General features: G+C 41.6%; 1 protein-coding gene across 10 annotated transcripts in view; it reads right to left on the bottom strand.

Moving 5' to 3' along the window:
* ofcc1 (orofacial cleft 1 candidate 1) overlaps positions 1 to 17,027 on the bottom strand; it is a 342,172-nt gene that overhangs the window by 162,866 nt on the left and 162,279 nt on the right. For all 10 annotated transcript variants that reach the window (XM_055634782.1, XM_055634784.1, XM_055634781.1 and 7 more), the window contains 2 exons: positions 13,739 to 13,827; positions 6,877 to 7,001 (listed from right to left, as the gene is read on the bottom strand). In XM_055634782.1, coding sequence (XP_055490757.1) covers positions 6,877 to 7,001; positions 13,739 to 13,827 — 214 coding nt within the window. The remainder of the gene's footprint in view (positions 1 to 6,876; positions 7,002 to 13,738; positions 13,828 to 17,027) is intronic.

The following is a 17,027-nucleotide window of genomic DNA, read 5'->3' as shown; positions in this document are numbered from 1 at the left end:
TTTTTAGGAAATTAGGAATTATAAATTAAAACATTTTTGTTTTAATTTTGTTTGATTTGTTTTATTTGGGGGGAGGAGATCGGGGGAAACTTTTTTTCAAGTTCCTACCTTGCCGGAGATGTGATTATTTTTTGGATCACATTCTCCGGGCTCTGCAGCCTTCCATCGCTGGAGCTGGAAGCCTCCTCGGACGGTCGTGAGCCCCACCGCGGAGCGCGGACTTAACATCGGAGCCGATCCCTTGCCTGGGATTGCTGACATCCCCCAGATGCAGGGGCTTGATCGCCTCGACACGGAGGGAAGAACTAAGGGAAGGACCTGAACTTTATTTCGCCTTCCATCACATGTGAGGAATGTGTAGGAGTCACTGTGGTGGATGTTCATGTTAAAATGTGCTTTTTAGTGATCTGTTGCTTTTAATTGTATGACTGACCTGGCCAATGAAACTCCTCGTATGTTGCAAAACATATTTGGCGAATAAAGTGTGGTTCTGATTCTGATTCTGGTATTGAGCCTGGAAAGCAAATGGTGATGAAATTCTCCATCTTTCTGCAATTAAATAATCTCATTCTAAAGCCTTAACTTTGCTCAACTTATACGATAACCGACAAGGTGTAATGGAGATAGGCAGCACAATCATGTTCTTCATGTCGTAAAGCAATGAGCTTCCATCATGACTGATCTTCAATGACTGCATTACTCTTAATACTGTACCTAAAATACTTACCTCTTTCAGGAGCGCATAAAAGATAGATGGTGCACTCTATACCATGCATCATAATCTGTGCTTTCTTTAAGCTTACATAATGGACCCCCAGTTACTGGGTGTGGGAACCACGTGCATCAAACAATGTGACTCTGTTAAATCAGCTAACGCCCCTCATGAACACCGTGACTGCCACACACTCCTTCCTCAGCCCATGTTCTGGTATAAGTACAGAACAATGTTCCAACAGACAAGCTTTGTTTCCTGAAGAATGTGGATGGTTTCAATACACTGAACACGGTCTAGTTATCTCAGCTGTGTAAAGCCACTCCTGGTATCTATGACTATGTCCCTTCCCCTTTTAACTCTACTAACCTTGCATATAACTAACAAGCAAATGCCCAACGACCCAGGCACTGAAGATTAAAAATGACCTGATATTCATTCTACTTCATTTCATTAAACCCATGTTAATTTAACAGGCTCAGATTACAAATAAATGTTCATAGCTTTTTAATCACAGTGTCTTTAATCTTCTTTGCAATCATCCATGTCACTATTGAGATGTACATTTGTGGCTTGGCAGAATAGTTTTTAACTGTGCAATTGAGATTTTGCAAATCATTAATATTAATGTTTGCAACTGTGGTGCACATTTGTGCATCTGAATGAACAAACTGCAGCACCAAAGTCTCCGTGCAACAGGAGGCAAGAATTCAGGGGAATATTACATTAGTCAATAATTTGCCCTCACAGCATAGTAATTTTTCAAATTGGTGTGTAAATATCACTTAAATGTTATGAACCAACATAGTTGCCCGAAGGAAACTATTGTCTCATTAATCCAGTGGACCGATCGAGGAGGGTATAAAATACAGCATGAAAATATGGAATTGTAACCTGCCCTTACATTTGTGGCGTGTGGGGACATTTTGTAAATCGGTTGCTGGTATGCAAAAGAAACACAATTTACATATAAAAATCTGTACTACAACAAATCATAGCCAAGGCAGACAATACTTCCACAGTTGGGTTAAAAAAGAAAGAATGAGGAAAAGTAAGAAAAGCACCTTCCACACCATTTTAGGAAATTCCAAAACCCATCAGAGTCAATGAGCTGCGGTCACCTTTGTAATGTTCGAAATGCCACAGCCAATTTAAACACAGCACACTCTCACTGACTACAAGAGGATTAGGACGAGCTAATCTGCTCTGAGGTGTTGGTTTAGAGACAAGTATTGACCTGGATACTGGCTATAACCTCCTGGTCTTCTTTGAATTTGTGACATTGCTACCTGTAAAATCAACCAGAGGAGACCTTGTTTTATTTTCTCACTAAAAGATGGGAATGCAGCATTCCCATGAGAGAAGGCAGGTACGGGATACTGAGTTGGATGATCAGCCATGGTCATATTGAATGGCGGTGCAGGCTCGAAGGGCCGAATGGCCTACTCCTGCACTTATTTTCTATGTCTATGTTTCTATTCCCTCAATACTGCGCTGGTCTCAGGAAGGGTGGGGGGGAGCTAGAATCCAATGTCTCCTAATATTGACGTGAGCTCACTGCATGTGACCTTGAATTTTAAAAATTGGATCAATTAACTTGCATTCTTTTGCATAGAAATTACTCACAATCATTTCTTCATTGAGGAAATCGTGCAATAATTTCTAAGTGAAATTATGCCCATCGCAAACAAAAACTGGACACTTCAGTGTTCCATTCAAGTCATCGCACCTTACATTTTCCGGACACGCACGATGTCGTCATCTGTGCAAGGCTCATGCTCACGCTTCCCAACATAAACTGTTATTGAAGCAAATTGCAATCACTGCACCACTGAACCACCTCTTGAAGGAGTACATCAGCAACTACAGTGCCCTCCATAATGTTTGGGACATAGACCCATCATTGATTTATGTGCCTCTGTACTCCACCATTTGAGATTTATAATAGAAAATAAAAAATCACATGTGGTTAAAGTGCACATTGTCAGATTTGAAAACCAAGATGAGAAGAACTTTTTTCACACAGAGAGTGGTGAATCTCTGGAACTCTCTGCCGCAGAGGGTGGTCGAGGCCAGTTCATTGGCTATATTTAAGAGGGAGTTAGATGTGGCCCCTGTGGCTAAGGGGATCAGGGGGTATGGAGAGAAGGCAGGGATGGGATACTGAGTTGGATGATCAGCCATGATCATATTGAATGGCGGTGCCGGCTCGAAGGGCCGAATGGCCTACTCCTGCACCTAATTTCTATGTTTCTATTAAAGGCCATTGTTATACAGTTAGGATTCACCATGTAGAAATGACAGCTGTGTTTATACATTACAGCGCACCATAATGTTTGGGACACATGGCTTCACAGGTGTTTGTAATTGATCAGGTTGTGGTGCGTGGGTCTCGAAAGGAGGCACGAAGTCCAGTGTTTTGAGAAGCACCTTTATTATATTCCTCCCGGTTGTAGGGAAGACGAAACCAGAGGAAGATGGCACCCAAACCCCTGCCTTTTAAACCCTCCGGCTGAGGGCCGCCTCCGGACTGCACCACTCCTGTGCCGAGGGGTTCGGCAGTATGATGGCACGACCCTTAGGAGCCGCCACAAGGTGAGTTTAATTGCCTCCTTAACGCAGGTATAAGAGAGCTCTCAGCACCTAGTCTTTCCTCCAGTCTTTCCATCACCTTTGGAAACTTTTATTGCTGATTATCAACATGAGGATAAAAGTTGAGCCAATGAAAGTCAAAGAAGCCATTGCGAGACTGAGAAACAAGAATAAAACTGTTACAGAGACATCAGCCAAACCTTAGGCTTACCAAAATCAACTGTTTGCAACATCATTAAGAAGAAAGAGAGCACTGGTGAGCTTACTAATCGCAAAGGGACTAACAGGCCAAGGAAGATCTCCACAGCTGATCACAGAAGAATTCGCTCTATAATAAAGAAAAATCCCCAAACACCTGTCCGACAGATCAGAAGCCAGGAGTCAGGTGTGGATTTGTCAATGACCACTGTCTGCAGAAGACTTCATGAACAGAAATACAGAGGCTACACTGCGAGATGCAAACAACTGGTTAGCCACAAATATAGGATGGCCAGGTTACAGTTTGCCAAGAAGTACTTAAAAGAGCAACCACAGTTCTGGAAAAAGGTCGTGTGGACAGATGAGACGAAGATTAACTTATATCAGAGTAATGGCAAGAGCAAAGTATGGAGGAGAGAAAGAACTGCCCAAGATCCAAAGCATACCACCTCATCTGTGAAACACGGTGGCGGGTGTTATAGCCTAGACATGTATGGCTGCTGAAGGTACTGGCTCACTGATGGTACAACTGCTGATGGTAGCACAGGTGCACAACCTTTTATCCGAAAGCCTTGGGACCAGACACTTGTCGGATTTCGGACATTTTCGGATTTCCGAATGGAAGATTTTTAGCGTAGATTAGGTAGGTAGCGCGGGCGGCTTGAAAAGTTTGAAGCAGCTGCCTCCTCCCCGGAGACCGGGAGAATCATTGCATAAATGTTAGTCAGTTAGTTTGGAGGGATTTTATGTGGTGGTGGTGGAGTAGGGGTGAAGGGGGAAACTTTAATTCTTAGTCCCCTACCTGGTCGGCGACTCCCAACCTCGCGGAGCTGGGGGCTCCGTTCGGCCGCGGGCGGCGCCGGTTGGAGCTCCGACCCCGGCAACTCTACCCCTGGCTGCGCGGCTCCAAATCCAGCGACGCTCCGCGAATGTTGGGAGTCGGCGGCCACAGCGCTCCGGAGCTTGCCGCACGGTGACCCGGTAAGGCATTGCCCGCTCCCCGCTGGTGTCCCAGCGCTGCTCCGACGCCGCTGACTCCCGACATTCGCGGAGCTGGGGCGTCCGGCCGCGGGCCGCGCTGGATTTGGAGCGCCTCGCAGCCAGGGGTAGAGTTGCCGGGGTCGGAGCTACAACCGGCGCCGCCCGCAGCCCCACCGGCCACAGCGCTGCGGAGCTTACTGCACGGCGACCCGGTAAGGCATTGACCGCTCCCCGCCTCTCCGACCAGGTAGGGGACTAAGAAGTAAAGTTTACCCCTTCACCCCCCCTTCACATAAAAGCCCTCCAAACTAACTGACTAACATTTAAGCAATGATTTACAGATGTTTAAGCGTCTCCCGATCTTCGGGGAGGAGGCAGCCGCTACTGTAGTACAGACCTGGGTTTACCGTGGGTCGTTTCGGTTCAAGTTTGGCGCCAAACGCGAGCTTTGGTGCGCAGACTACATCTGGAAAAAATGGCCGGTTTTCGGAGTTTTTCGGTTTTTACGGAACACCGGATAAAAGGTTGTGCACCTGTAGCATAATGAATTCTGAAGTGTATAGACACATCCCATCTGCTCAAGTTCAAACAAATGCCTCAAAACTCATTGGTTCATTCTACAGCAAGACAATGATCCCAAACATACTGCTAAAGCAACAAAGGAGTTTTTCAAAGTTAAAAAACGGCCAATTCTTGAGTGGCCAAGTCAATCACCCGATCTGAACCCAATTGATCATGCCTTTTATATGCTGCAGAGAAAACTGAAGGGGACTAGCCCCCAAAACAAGCATAAGCTAAAGATGGCTGCAATACAGGCCTGGCAGAGCATCACCAGAGAAGACACCCAGCAACTGGTGATATCCATGAATCGTAGACTTCAAGCAGTCATTGCATGCAAAGAACATGCAACAACATACTAAACATGACTACATTCATTTCCATGACATTGCTGTGTCCAAAACATTATGGTGTCCTGAAATGGGGGGGACTATGTATAAACACTGTTGTAATTTCTACATGGTGAAACCAAAATGAATAAAAATGACCTTTATTAAAATCTGACAATGTGCACTTTAACCACAGGTGATTGTTTTTCTATTACAAATTCCAATTGTGAAGTACAGAGGCAAATAAATAAATGATGGGTCTTTGTCCCAAACATGGAAGGCACTGTAAATGGTACACCTGGGAGTAGATGGCGCTATCTTGGAACATTTATTTTGTTTCATTTTTTAAATAGCTACTTCATTGGGCTGACTCGGTGATTTCAGAAACCACTGAAAGGCTTGTCAAACAAGTTAAAAGCTTAGTAGAATGCACTGAAACTAACAATGTTTTATCAGCAGCCACCAGTTAACTGCTGGTGTGTTCATCAAATAGGCAGCTCAGTGGTGACCCTCCACCACCTGTGGCAATGACAGCAGCTGCCACACCAGCATCACTTACCTTTGCACAATCTCTGCCATTTGCCTGAATAATATGTCTTTTAACACTGCTGATAGGCATAAAATACTGGAGTAACTCAGCGGGTCAGGCAGCATCTCCGGAGAAAAGTGATACATAATGTTTTGGGTCGAGACCCTTCTTCAGGCTGTTAGTCAGGGGAAAGGGAAACTAAAGGTAACGAACGAACAGATCAGAGCCGGCACCGATGACCAAAGAGCACACGTTGGAGGAGGCTGTGGAGGAGGTGATAACAAGGGGATATGAACAGTAAAACTAACAGGACAATTAGAGTGGGGGAAGGACAGAGAGAGAGGCGATGCAAGATTGCCCTAACCATAGATTTAGGGCAAGGTGATAAGAGGGGGATCTGAGGAAGAATTTGTCCTGAGGGTGGTTGGAATCAGGAACATGTTGACTGATTGGGTGGTGGAGGTAGGTACTCCTACAATATTTAAGAAATATCTGGATGGACATTTGAATGGGCAATGCATAGATGGTTACAGACTAGTAAAATGGGGTCGGCTGGAGAGAGTGTCTCTTTGCTGTGTGTTCCTAGGCCAACAAGAATCATGTCAGGTCAAAGTGGTTTTATTTTCTGGTTTGTGCATGCTTAAACCACAAACATATACTTTCCTCACACTATCAGCATTCAAAGGTAGGATTTACTTTTTTTTTGACAATGGCATTTTAACTTTATTCTTGTACTTAGCTAATCTAATTAACGTATATATATATATATATTAACACATCTTTCCATAATAGAAAAGTCAGTCAAAGAACCATAATCCCCTTGCTTTGAGCTGTGCAGCAGATTAAGAAGGGAAACAATTAAACACAGTTATAGGTGCCAAAAGGATAACCTAGATAAAGGTAATGAAAGCATTTCAGAAGATTGCACAAGAAAGCAGACTATATTTAAGAACGAATAGTTTTAAACCAGCACTCACACAACAGAGAATCGGTATTGGGCCAAGTCTTCCAGGCACAGTGGTTCTGGAGGGGATGTGCTTTGTTCGACAGTGCTCTGCCGTTTATCCTTCCTGTTAAACTCAGCCAGGTTTTGATGACTTTCCTGTAAACAAAGGGCAAAATGAGGAATGCCCCCCTACCATAACATCGTGACACTACCAACAACGGCAGCGAAACACACCTTGGCATCAGCATTATCATCAAACTACATGTTGCAAAGCCACCTATTGGGAACGTGCGAGGGAAATCAACAATACGATCTAAGTGAGATGTTTTAAAGAGCAACTTGTGTAAAGGATATGCTGGGTATAGAGGGAGTACAACAAAGATTCATTAGATGGTCCAGGATACAGAACACAAGAAAATAGGAGCAGAAATAGGCCATACTTATAACATTTGATTAGATATAGTCAGTTTATTGTCATACACCCAACTTTAAAAAAAAATTACAACCCTCCCTCCCTCCCCCGAAAACGTTTGGAAGATGTGCCTTTGCTTCAAAGATGACAAGATAAAACAGAACCATTGATACTAAATTCTAAAAAGCATTATTCTATCTGAATATAGTCTAGAACTACAGGGCACTGGATTCATGTAGGAAGGGAGAAATGTAAAGAAGATCTGGGGGATATGTTTTCCACACAGAGGATGGTGGTTATTTAGAAGGAGCTGCCAGAGGTGGTGGTGGATGAAGATACAATTACAAGGTTTCAAATGCATTTGGACAGGTAGTTGGATAGGTATTGATATTGGTTTATTAACGTCAAGTCTACTGAGCTATAGTGAAAAAACAATTCTGAATGTTATTTAGGTAAATCATAACATACACATCAGGTAATGCACGAGAGAAAATAAGCAGAATATATGTAAAACAGCTCCAAAAACAATACAGGGAAAAATAACTGAAATAATTGCAATGAGGTAGGTTAGGAAATTAATCTCCAGCTCATGAGGTCCATTCTAAACTTGTGTCAACTTGCAAAGAATCGCTGCACACTGCCACCATTTTGGATGATAGATCGCAAGATGTTAGAAGGATGCAGTTCCAATGTAGGAACACTGGATAAGCAAAGAAAGGCATCATGGTCGTCTTGGACAAGGTGCACCGATTTCTGCTTTGCATGTTTCTATGATGCTATAATCAATGTATGTAACCAAATAATTCTTAAGATTCTACACATTGGCTACACTGTAAAAACCTAGGCTGTAGAATATGTTTGGCACAAAAAGGACATATTTCTATTCAAAACTACCAAGTTTTAGTTGCTGAGGTGATCAAGTGTAAATTTTCATGAAGAGATCAGAAAATCAAAATACAATTTGGAGGATAGACTGGAGCAATAATCCCTCTTCAGTCATTTACACTGCAGCATAACCATAATTATATTATTTTATTTTAAAAGTTATAACAATATAATGTAACAAAGCACATTCCAGCAAGACTGATTTGTAATGTTTACAAATACATTGTGCCATGTCATATAAAAGATAATGATTCATACACAAGATTGTAAACTTAACTTATATGCATAAACCGACTTCAAACTTCTGCTGGAGACTGAGTGTTCCCCATCAGTGTTACAGTAAAACTCAAATAATGTGGAATAATAACTAGGAATTTTCCAGATTATCGGATGTTATTTTATTTATACTTCACTACATTTTTAATTCGCTTTTCAAAAATATATGACACCGTTAACATTACTGTGAACCCACTAAGTGTGGGGAAACAGAACTGGGTAAATCTCAAGGAAGTATGGCCAACACAGCCAGGCGATCTTAAAGGGATTGCAGGAACTGGGGCCCCAATGAATAGATAAGTGTGGAAACTAGGTGAGTGGAAATTTTAATCATTTGCTGGTGAGCCAGATGCGGAGCCATCAAGATTTCCAAACGATCAGACGATGGATTATCTGAGCTTTACTTAACATTGTAACAATGGAAGAAAGCAACCCGACTCTTTAATACATCAAGCTCATGGTATGATCACACACACATAGATACACAACAGCACCTATCCAATTTATGCCTCATTTCAACATATTCCTTTTCAGTTTTAGTTATAGAGTCATACAGACATACAGCATGGAAAGAGGCCCTTCGGCCCAACTTGCCCACACCAACCAACTTGTTCTGTTAATCCTGGGTAAATTGGAGAGGCTCGGAGTTCAAAATGGGTAAAAGCTTCAGGGCAACTGGGAGATTTGGTCAATTTGGAGTTGCTCTCTGCAGAGCTGGGACAAGCTGCAAAGAGGTGCCAGTGTGTTTAGAGCTTAGATACAATTTGCAAGCAAAGAATAAGAACATCTGCAAACCCTGTCACTTAGGTGCAAAATGCATAGAATGGATTGGATGGCTGCAAACCACACATACACCTTGTAAATAATTGTAAATAATGTTGCAGAGTTCGACTTTGCCGAGTGTTGATTGGATGAGGTATTGAGCCTTGTCTGGGTTTCCTGGAGATTAGGGTAAATGTTTCTAAGTTGGTTTCCTTACGAAGTCCGTTTTTAATACAATGTATTAAGCTGTTGTATTATTGGGTTAGGGGAATGTCTGTTATGTATGGGGTTAATTCGATACCTGTAATTGGGTTGTTAAGAGACCACCCCCATGTGGTTCGGCCCCTCGTGGTCCCGGGACATATAAAAGTCCGCGATCACGAGGCTCAGCATCGATCTTCTGGGAGAACGCTTGGAACTGCATGAACTTCTTGTGTATCTCAGTCTGAGCGAGGCCTAGAGGGCTTGAACAGGCAGACACGGGAATCGAAACCCGCGGTGGGATAGGTACAGTAGTTGAAATGTGACGCGCTTTTGTAAAATGTAGTTGTTTCAAGTGCTCGACTCAGTATTTTTACTGAAACTAGACTGGGGGAAGCTTAGAAACGAGCAATTTACAGTTCCATCTACACGAGTCCCACCTGTCTACGCTTGGCTCATACCCCTGCAAACCAGTTCTATCCATGTAACTCTTTACATGTTTCTTAAACATTACGTTAAATTTAGATTTACAGGGTAGGAACAGGTCCTTCAGCCCACTGAGCCCACACTGACTAGCGATCCCCATGCATGGGTTTCATCCCACAATCTAGGGACAATTTACAGAAGCCAATTAACCTACAAACCTGCATGTATTTGGGATGTGGGAGGAAGCTGGTGCACCTGGAGCAAAAACTCGCCCTGTTACAGAGAGAACGCACAAAGTCCGTACAGACAGCACCCGTGGTCAGGGTAGAACCCGGGTCTCTATAGCTGTAAGGCAGCAACTCTACTGCTGCACCACTGTGCCCCCTTGGTTATGATTATGATGAAGATGGCTGCAAACAGTACAACCTGTGGAGGAGCACCGGATTACTGACATCAGATTTGGGATTTCTATGTTAAAATATGCATAGGATAGAAATCCAGAAGTCAGATTCATACCAGCAAATGCTGATATTTTCACTGCTATTCCAACTTCAAACTGGCCCACTGTGTTCCGATATATAATCCCATGGCACCCCAGAGGAAAGCAGTATAGGAAATAGTTGAGAGATATAATTGAAAGTTTACAGAATACATTATAGCCAAATTAAAGGGACATAAAGTGAGAAGCACAATGATAGAAACAGTCGAAGTCAGGAAGAGGGATAACAGTAGTATTAGAACAATCACCTGAGAAGCAAATTAAATGTAAATCTGCTAATATTGCCAACAGTAATTTCTAGACTATTAAGTTTTAGTGAATGTTTACATTAATTTGCATTCAGAGTAAACGGCGAATGCTAATATATTTTGGTGTACAGAACTCAGATTTAGTCACCACTAATCCTGCAGTTTTATGAGTTGCTCTTTGCAGTTCCTTGTAGGGCAGCACAGTGGTGCAGTCAGTAGAGCCGCTGCTTCACAGCTCCAGCAACCTAGTTCAATCCTAACCTCCAATGCTATTTGTAAGGAGTTCACACAGTCTTTCTGTGACCATGTCCTCCAGGTGCTCAAAAATGTGTGGGTAATCGTTCGACTCACCAGTAAGAATCTCCCCTGATGTGGAGGTAAGGGGAGAATATAGAGGGAAATTCATGGGAATGTGGGGAAAATAAAATACTAGGAATAATGTTTAAAAAAGAGGTATATTTTGATCGGCATGGATTCAGTCATCTAATAGACCTGTTTCTGTGCTGTACCTCTCTGTAATTCCAAGACTCTAGAGCTAACTCTAGCAGCACAGATTGAATTAAGTAATACAGCACAGAAACGGCCATGTGATCTATTGAGTCAGAGCTAACCATCATACATCATTCCATAATAATTAGAACTTTTGCACTCATTCCTGAGATATGTTTCAAGGCCAAGGACATAGACTACCAGGATCTAGATAGACACAACATGCTGGAGTAATTCAGCAGGCCAGGCAGCATCTCTGGATAAAAGGAATGGGTGATGTTTTGAATCGAGACCCTTCGTCAGGATAAATCCTATTATGCATGGGAGACCAGACACTGTCATACTAATTGATTGGGAAGGAGGTGAAAGGGTCTCGACCCAAAAGAGCACCCATTCCTCCTATCCAGAGATACTGTCTGTCCTGCTAAGTTACTCCAGCAATTGTGTATATCTTCAGTTTAAACCAGCATCTGCCATTCATTCCGACAACCCGGATATAGACCCAGTAATGATGAAGGGATAACAGCAATTGCCCCAAGTCAGAATGTTTGGTGTCATGAAGGGGAACCTGCCTCTGGGTGGTGTTCCTATGCAGAATGCCCCTGCTCTGGAATTGAGAGAGCTGCTGGTGCAGAAATCATTGTAGACTGGATCAGTTAAACACGCTGGTTATAAATAATGTGCATCTTAAGTTCAGAACCATTCAGGTGTAGTTGTGGCATTAATTGAATAGCAAAGCCTACAATTTTGCTTACACAGCCAGACATTATGTAATTTCCATTGAGATAAGTGGTGGAGGGGATGGCGGGTAAGAGTCATTTAAAAGAGCAAGGAAGAATGGCATTGTTCCGGTCCTGGTGCATGTGACACTTTAGACACGCTTGCCTCACTAAGTGTAACTCAGGATGGAATGATGGGAACCAAGAGTGTTGACGAGTTCACACCCTGAGCCAGTTTAGCACCTAAACTTCACAAAATGAGGAAGGACATTCTTGCCATAGAGGGAGTGCAGAGACGGTTCACCAGACTGATTCCTGGGATGTCAGGACTTTCATATGAAGAAAGACTGGATAGACTCGGCCTATACTCGCTAGAATATAGGAGATTGAGGGGGGATCTTATAGAAACTTACAAAATTCTTAAGGGGTTGGACAAGCTAGATGCAGGAAGATTGTTCCCGATGTTGGGGAAGTCCAGGACAAGGGGGTCACAGCTTAAGGATAAGGGGGAAATCCTTTAAGACCGAGATGAGAAAAACATTTTTCACACAGAGAGTGGTGAATCTCTGGAACTCTGCCACAGAGGGTAGTTGAGGCCAGTTCATTTGCTATATTTAAGAGGGAGTTAGATGTGGCCCTTGTGGCTAAAGGGATCAGGGGGTATGGAGAGAAGGCAGGTACGGGATACTGAGTTGGATGATCAGCCATGATCAGATTGAATGGCGGTGCAGGCTCGAAGGGCCGAATGGCCTACTCCTGCACCTATTTTCTATGTATCTATTCTATGATCTGATTATCTATAAAATCGAACTTTTCCTCAAAATTGGAAGGTATATGTTGATGGAGAGTGGGAGGGGGCAGTTCAAGGACGTTCCAACAGGTGGAAGAATGGTGAACAGTTTCCGCCATAACAAGTCTCCAGCATGCCAATTCTGATGACGTTCAGTGGTGGACACTGAATTACATGACATGCGAGGAGATTATATATAGTTTGCTAACAAAGCATGTTTATGAAAGCTACACTAACCTCACTAGTGATGAACATAATATACTTGCAATGTATTTGAAGCTGGTGACCAGAACTGAATTTCACCTCCTTCCCAAACACCAAATAGGATGGTGTCAGGTCTCCTATGCATAGTAGGATTTACCATGAGGAGACGCAGAGATCAGCATTTTTTTTGCAGGAACTTTCAGTCAATGTGCAGAGAAGCATCATTTGTAATCTCTGAAAACTGCTGATTCTAATTTGTGCCTGGGATTTGCCTGAATCAGTAGCGGCACTATTTATTAGTAGGCTGCGGTAATATTATTTTTATTGTAGCTGAAGGCTGTTGCAGGCAGGGCTTCAAGATCTAGAAAAAGTCGTGAATTTTCCAGACAAGGAAAGCCAGCCAAAATTCTGTGGCTAGCAAAAGAGAAATAGAGTCTTGAGGTTTGAGGGACATTGAGGGCACTTTACTCCAAAAGACACCAAAAGGTCAGCCCATCAGAACATTCCAAGATATAGGCGGTACAGCCTAAAGGTAGTTGGAGACAAAGCCACCCGATTAAAAATTGTGGAACTGAAAATTATTTGATGAAACAACACTGTTGAGGGACAGAATAGCGAGCTGATTAACAAATGCATGGTCATCTCCTTTAATATAGTGGTGTTAAACAAAGTGTACACCCCTATATAAAATATGCAGTAACAATTTTGAATTAAAAAAGTGATTGGCAGCTCAAAGACATGCAAACTAAATAGCAGCATTGATTAATTTCAGCAAAATAATCCTACAGTCTAAGAATAGGTGTGTCCTCAGCAATAAAAAAAGTTGTCTGGCATTGTCGACTTCACCAAGTGCCACTCAATTCACCTTGTCAAACATATCAAATCCACCTTTGAAGACCGCAAATAGATGTGAAATATATTTTGACAAATCTTGAGCTGACAATTGCAGTCATGCATGCAAGGTTACAGACAGGATTCTCACCTTCAGGAATACTCCACTCTCACCACTGGCTCTGATTAGCTCATCGGATTTCTTTGCACACTCACTGCTGCTTCCACAGGTGTTTTGCTCTGCAAAGCAAAATGAAACAAAATGTAGTCAAGACAGAAGTCGGCTTTTCATTGTAAATGGACATTTGGCCATTACCCCGACACTCTGTTGACCGCGCCCTTTGCCTTCGAAGGAACTGCCCACGAGGAGAATAGAACAAGTGGCTAATTTCCAGCATCCATTCAACATAAGGACTACTGACCACTTACTTCCCTGTACATAAGAGACTGATCATGAAGAGTTTTCTATTGTCGGTTTAATCTATTCTTACAAACTCATTCAGATTGGTTTCAGCGGGCTGAATATATAATAAAAACATCCCTGGCAAGTTCTCTCAATGGATACTCATAGAAAATCTGGGTGACCTCCTCTCTAAGCAGTTTACATTTTAAAACAGGGCAAAAGTTGATCTCAGAAAAGACAGAGAGTGCAAAATCTGAGAGTGTATTCAAGAGAGTTGGATATAGCTCTTAGGGCTATCGGATATAGGGAGAACGCAGGAACAGGGTACTGATTCTGGATGATCAGCAATGATCATATTGAATGGCGGTGCTGGCTCGAAGGGGCGAATGGTCTACTCCCACACCTATTTGCTATGTTTCTAAAGCACCTGCATGACACTGGTGAACCAAACCAATCTTTTAGCTGGGCCTGATTAATATTTTCTCTAATGTTACAAGATTGCTAACCACTTTTGTTCGTCGAGGTACTAGAAAAAGGGAGCAAAAATTCCTCTGTGGTTAGAGCTGCGAAGATTTCCTACTTGGTATTTTTGCAGAATCTTGATTAGGACCTTGATTATTGCTTGCACACAACAACCAGTAGAAACCTTCAGAAATAATTGCCAAGTCTGTGACATAAACGCTAAAACTACTTGAGAAGAAGCACTGCGCCCATGAAGTGCTATCACATTTTCTTTGTGGGTCTCCAAGAATATTGTAACACATTCAACAAAAAGCATCTATGACATGTTTTTTTTGTGTGGAATTTTACAGCATTTGCAAACATAGTATTTTGAAAGTTGAGGATGAAATGCAATAGCTCAATAATTTAACAAAATAATTGAATCAAGAAACAACTAATTATTGTTTGATTCCCCATGTGGATTCTTTGGAGTTGCTGCTTTACAACGCCAGAGACCCAGATTCGATCCTGACCACAGGTGCTGTCTGTATGGAGTGCGTATGTTTTCCATGGGTTTTCTCCAGTGCTCTGGCTTCCTCCCACATTTCAAACAACATGCAGGTTTGTAGGTTAATTGACTTCTGCAAAGTTTCTCTGGTGTGCAGGACAGAATTAGCGTATGTGTGATTGTTGGTTGGGAAGGGCCAGTTTCCATTTCCATGCTGTATCTCGAAAACAAAAAAATCAAATCGTTGCGTAGTTTACATCTGACTCAGCTTAATGAAGGCAAGAAAATATGCTCAGTTGGTAATGGTGCATCCAAATTAATGATTTGTAAATGACTTGTGATTTTGTTAAACATTTCTCCATGTTTCCTTAGATCAGAAGGATAAACCAAACCTATGAATCAAACAAAAATTAGTTATTCACTTACAATGTTTTAATGTATCATTTGACCTACAAGCTGACACAAATAGTTAATGGTATTGTGATTTGATGGGAAGAGCACTATACCAAATGTTCAGGGCAACCATGCTCGCCTCTCAGGTTACATGTTATTCCTTTTCAAGTGAAATTGTTCCCATCCAGTCCAGGACCTTACACTAATGAAACTTAAACTGGAGGGTGTCGCATCCCATTTAAAACATTGTAAAGCAAGGCACACTAACAAGCAAAGCAATTATTGCTTTTGTGGGCAGTTTTTCTTTGTATGCATTGGTTTTGCACAGACAGTGATAGAATTTTTTTTTAATCTGTAAGTGCAATTTTGTTTTAACATGATCGCCATATTCCATTCCTTTCTTTTGTTTGAGATTCAGTAATATTATCTAATGCTGCGAGATTGGCTGGCTGAATTCATTTCAACTCCTACTCTCCAAATATCTTGTAATAATTTGCTAAATAAAACGCAATAACAATAATTTCTCTCCCGCAACAACAGCGAAGAGCTCCTCAAATTGAAGTTCAATATAATTTGCACCGGGATCTGAATAAAACATATAAGGAAAATCAGTCAAACACTCGCAATTAGAGAAGATGAAAAATCTAAAAAGAAATTAAATTTAGTTGTAATACAACTTCCATTCTTCTCTTGCTAGAAAATTACTACCAAAGTGTTTTTTCTGTAATTTAAATGTTAAGCCACCAGATGTGTGTCTCATGCTTGAAGAGTTGAAGCTTTGCATTATTTAGCATATTAAGACCCACAGAATGTAAAAAAAAAAGAATTCTTCATTGCCTGGAGGTTCTAATTAAGTAAACCTATGCTTGATGCATGCAAAAATTGCAATACAAGAAATTTATTTTTGCAGTCAGTCCCAACAATATAATAAATATGGAAAATTCTAAACCGATATAATTTTTCTTTTGCTTCAGGATTCAAATATATCTACTATAATCAGCTACTTGGAATAAAGGCAAACAATCAGCAAGAGACCTCAAGCACTTAGGTTAACATCCACATACTTTGTGTAATAGTAAATGAATATCGCATTTCACACACAGTAGTCACAAAACATAAGTTTAAACTTAGTTATCTGTGGCATTTTTTACTTGCCAAAGATCTCAACTTTGCGTGACACAATAACTTTGCTGTATGATCTCTTCTGCAGCACAAAGGGCCGCTAAATGTGCTATATGATGAGGCTTCGGCAATAATGCATTCCCAACATTTGGCCCCATTTGCTTCGACAGAAGTGGTGCACAGGCACAATTAAATTGAGCATTTAATGCATGTGATCATTGGTGAATTCATTTTCCAAACTCTTCAATTGCCAAAAAAAAGGGCAAATTAATTGAATGAAATCGAACTAAAAAAACAGAAATGTTGCCCAAAATTGGAATTGAATACCTAAAATACTGTAAGCGCTTAAACAGATCCGAGTGCAATGATGGATTTAAGGAGAATAGGTAGGGGTAACATTTCAGGACTATGATCTTGAGCATCTAATGCTCTGCAAGATTTCAGATTGAACAGTTGACACTCTTGTGCCTTGAAAGAAGTGTAAAATTATAAAGGTGTTGAACAGCATAGATGTGCAAACAAAAATAAGGTTTCTAAGTCCATATGTCTGCTGAAAATATCTAATGTAAAATT

Source organism: Leucoraja erinacea, chromosome 4 (genome assembly GCF_028641065.1).
Source record: "Leucoraja erinacea ecotype New England chromosome 4, Leri_hhj_1, whole genome shotgun sequence".
NCBI classification, from domain to species: domain Eukaryota; kingdom Metazoa; phylum Chordata; class Chondrichthyes; order Rajiformes; family Rajidae; genus Leucoraja; species Leucoraja erinaceus.
Note: the sequence above shows the minus strand (reverse complement) of the source record. Positions and strands in the feature narration are given on the sequence as shown.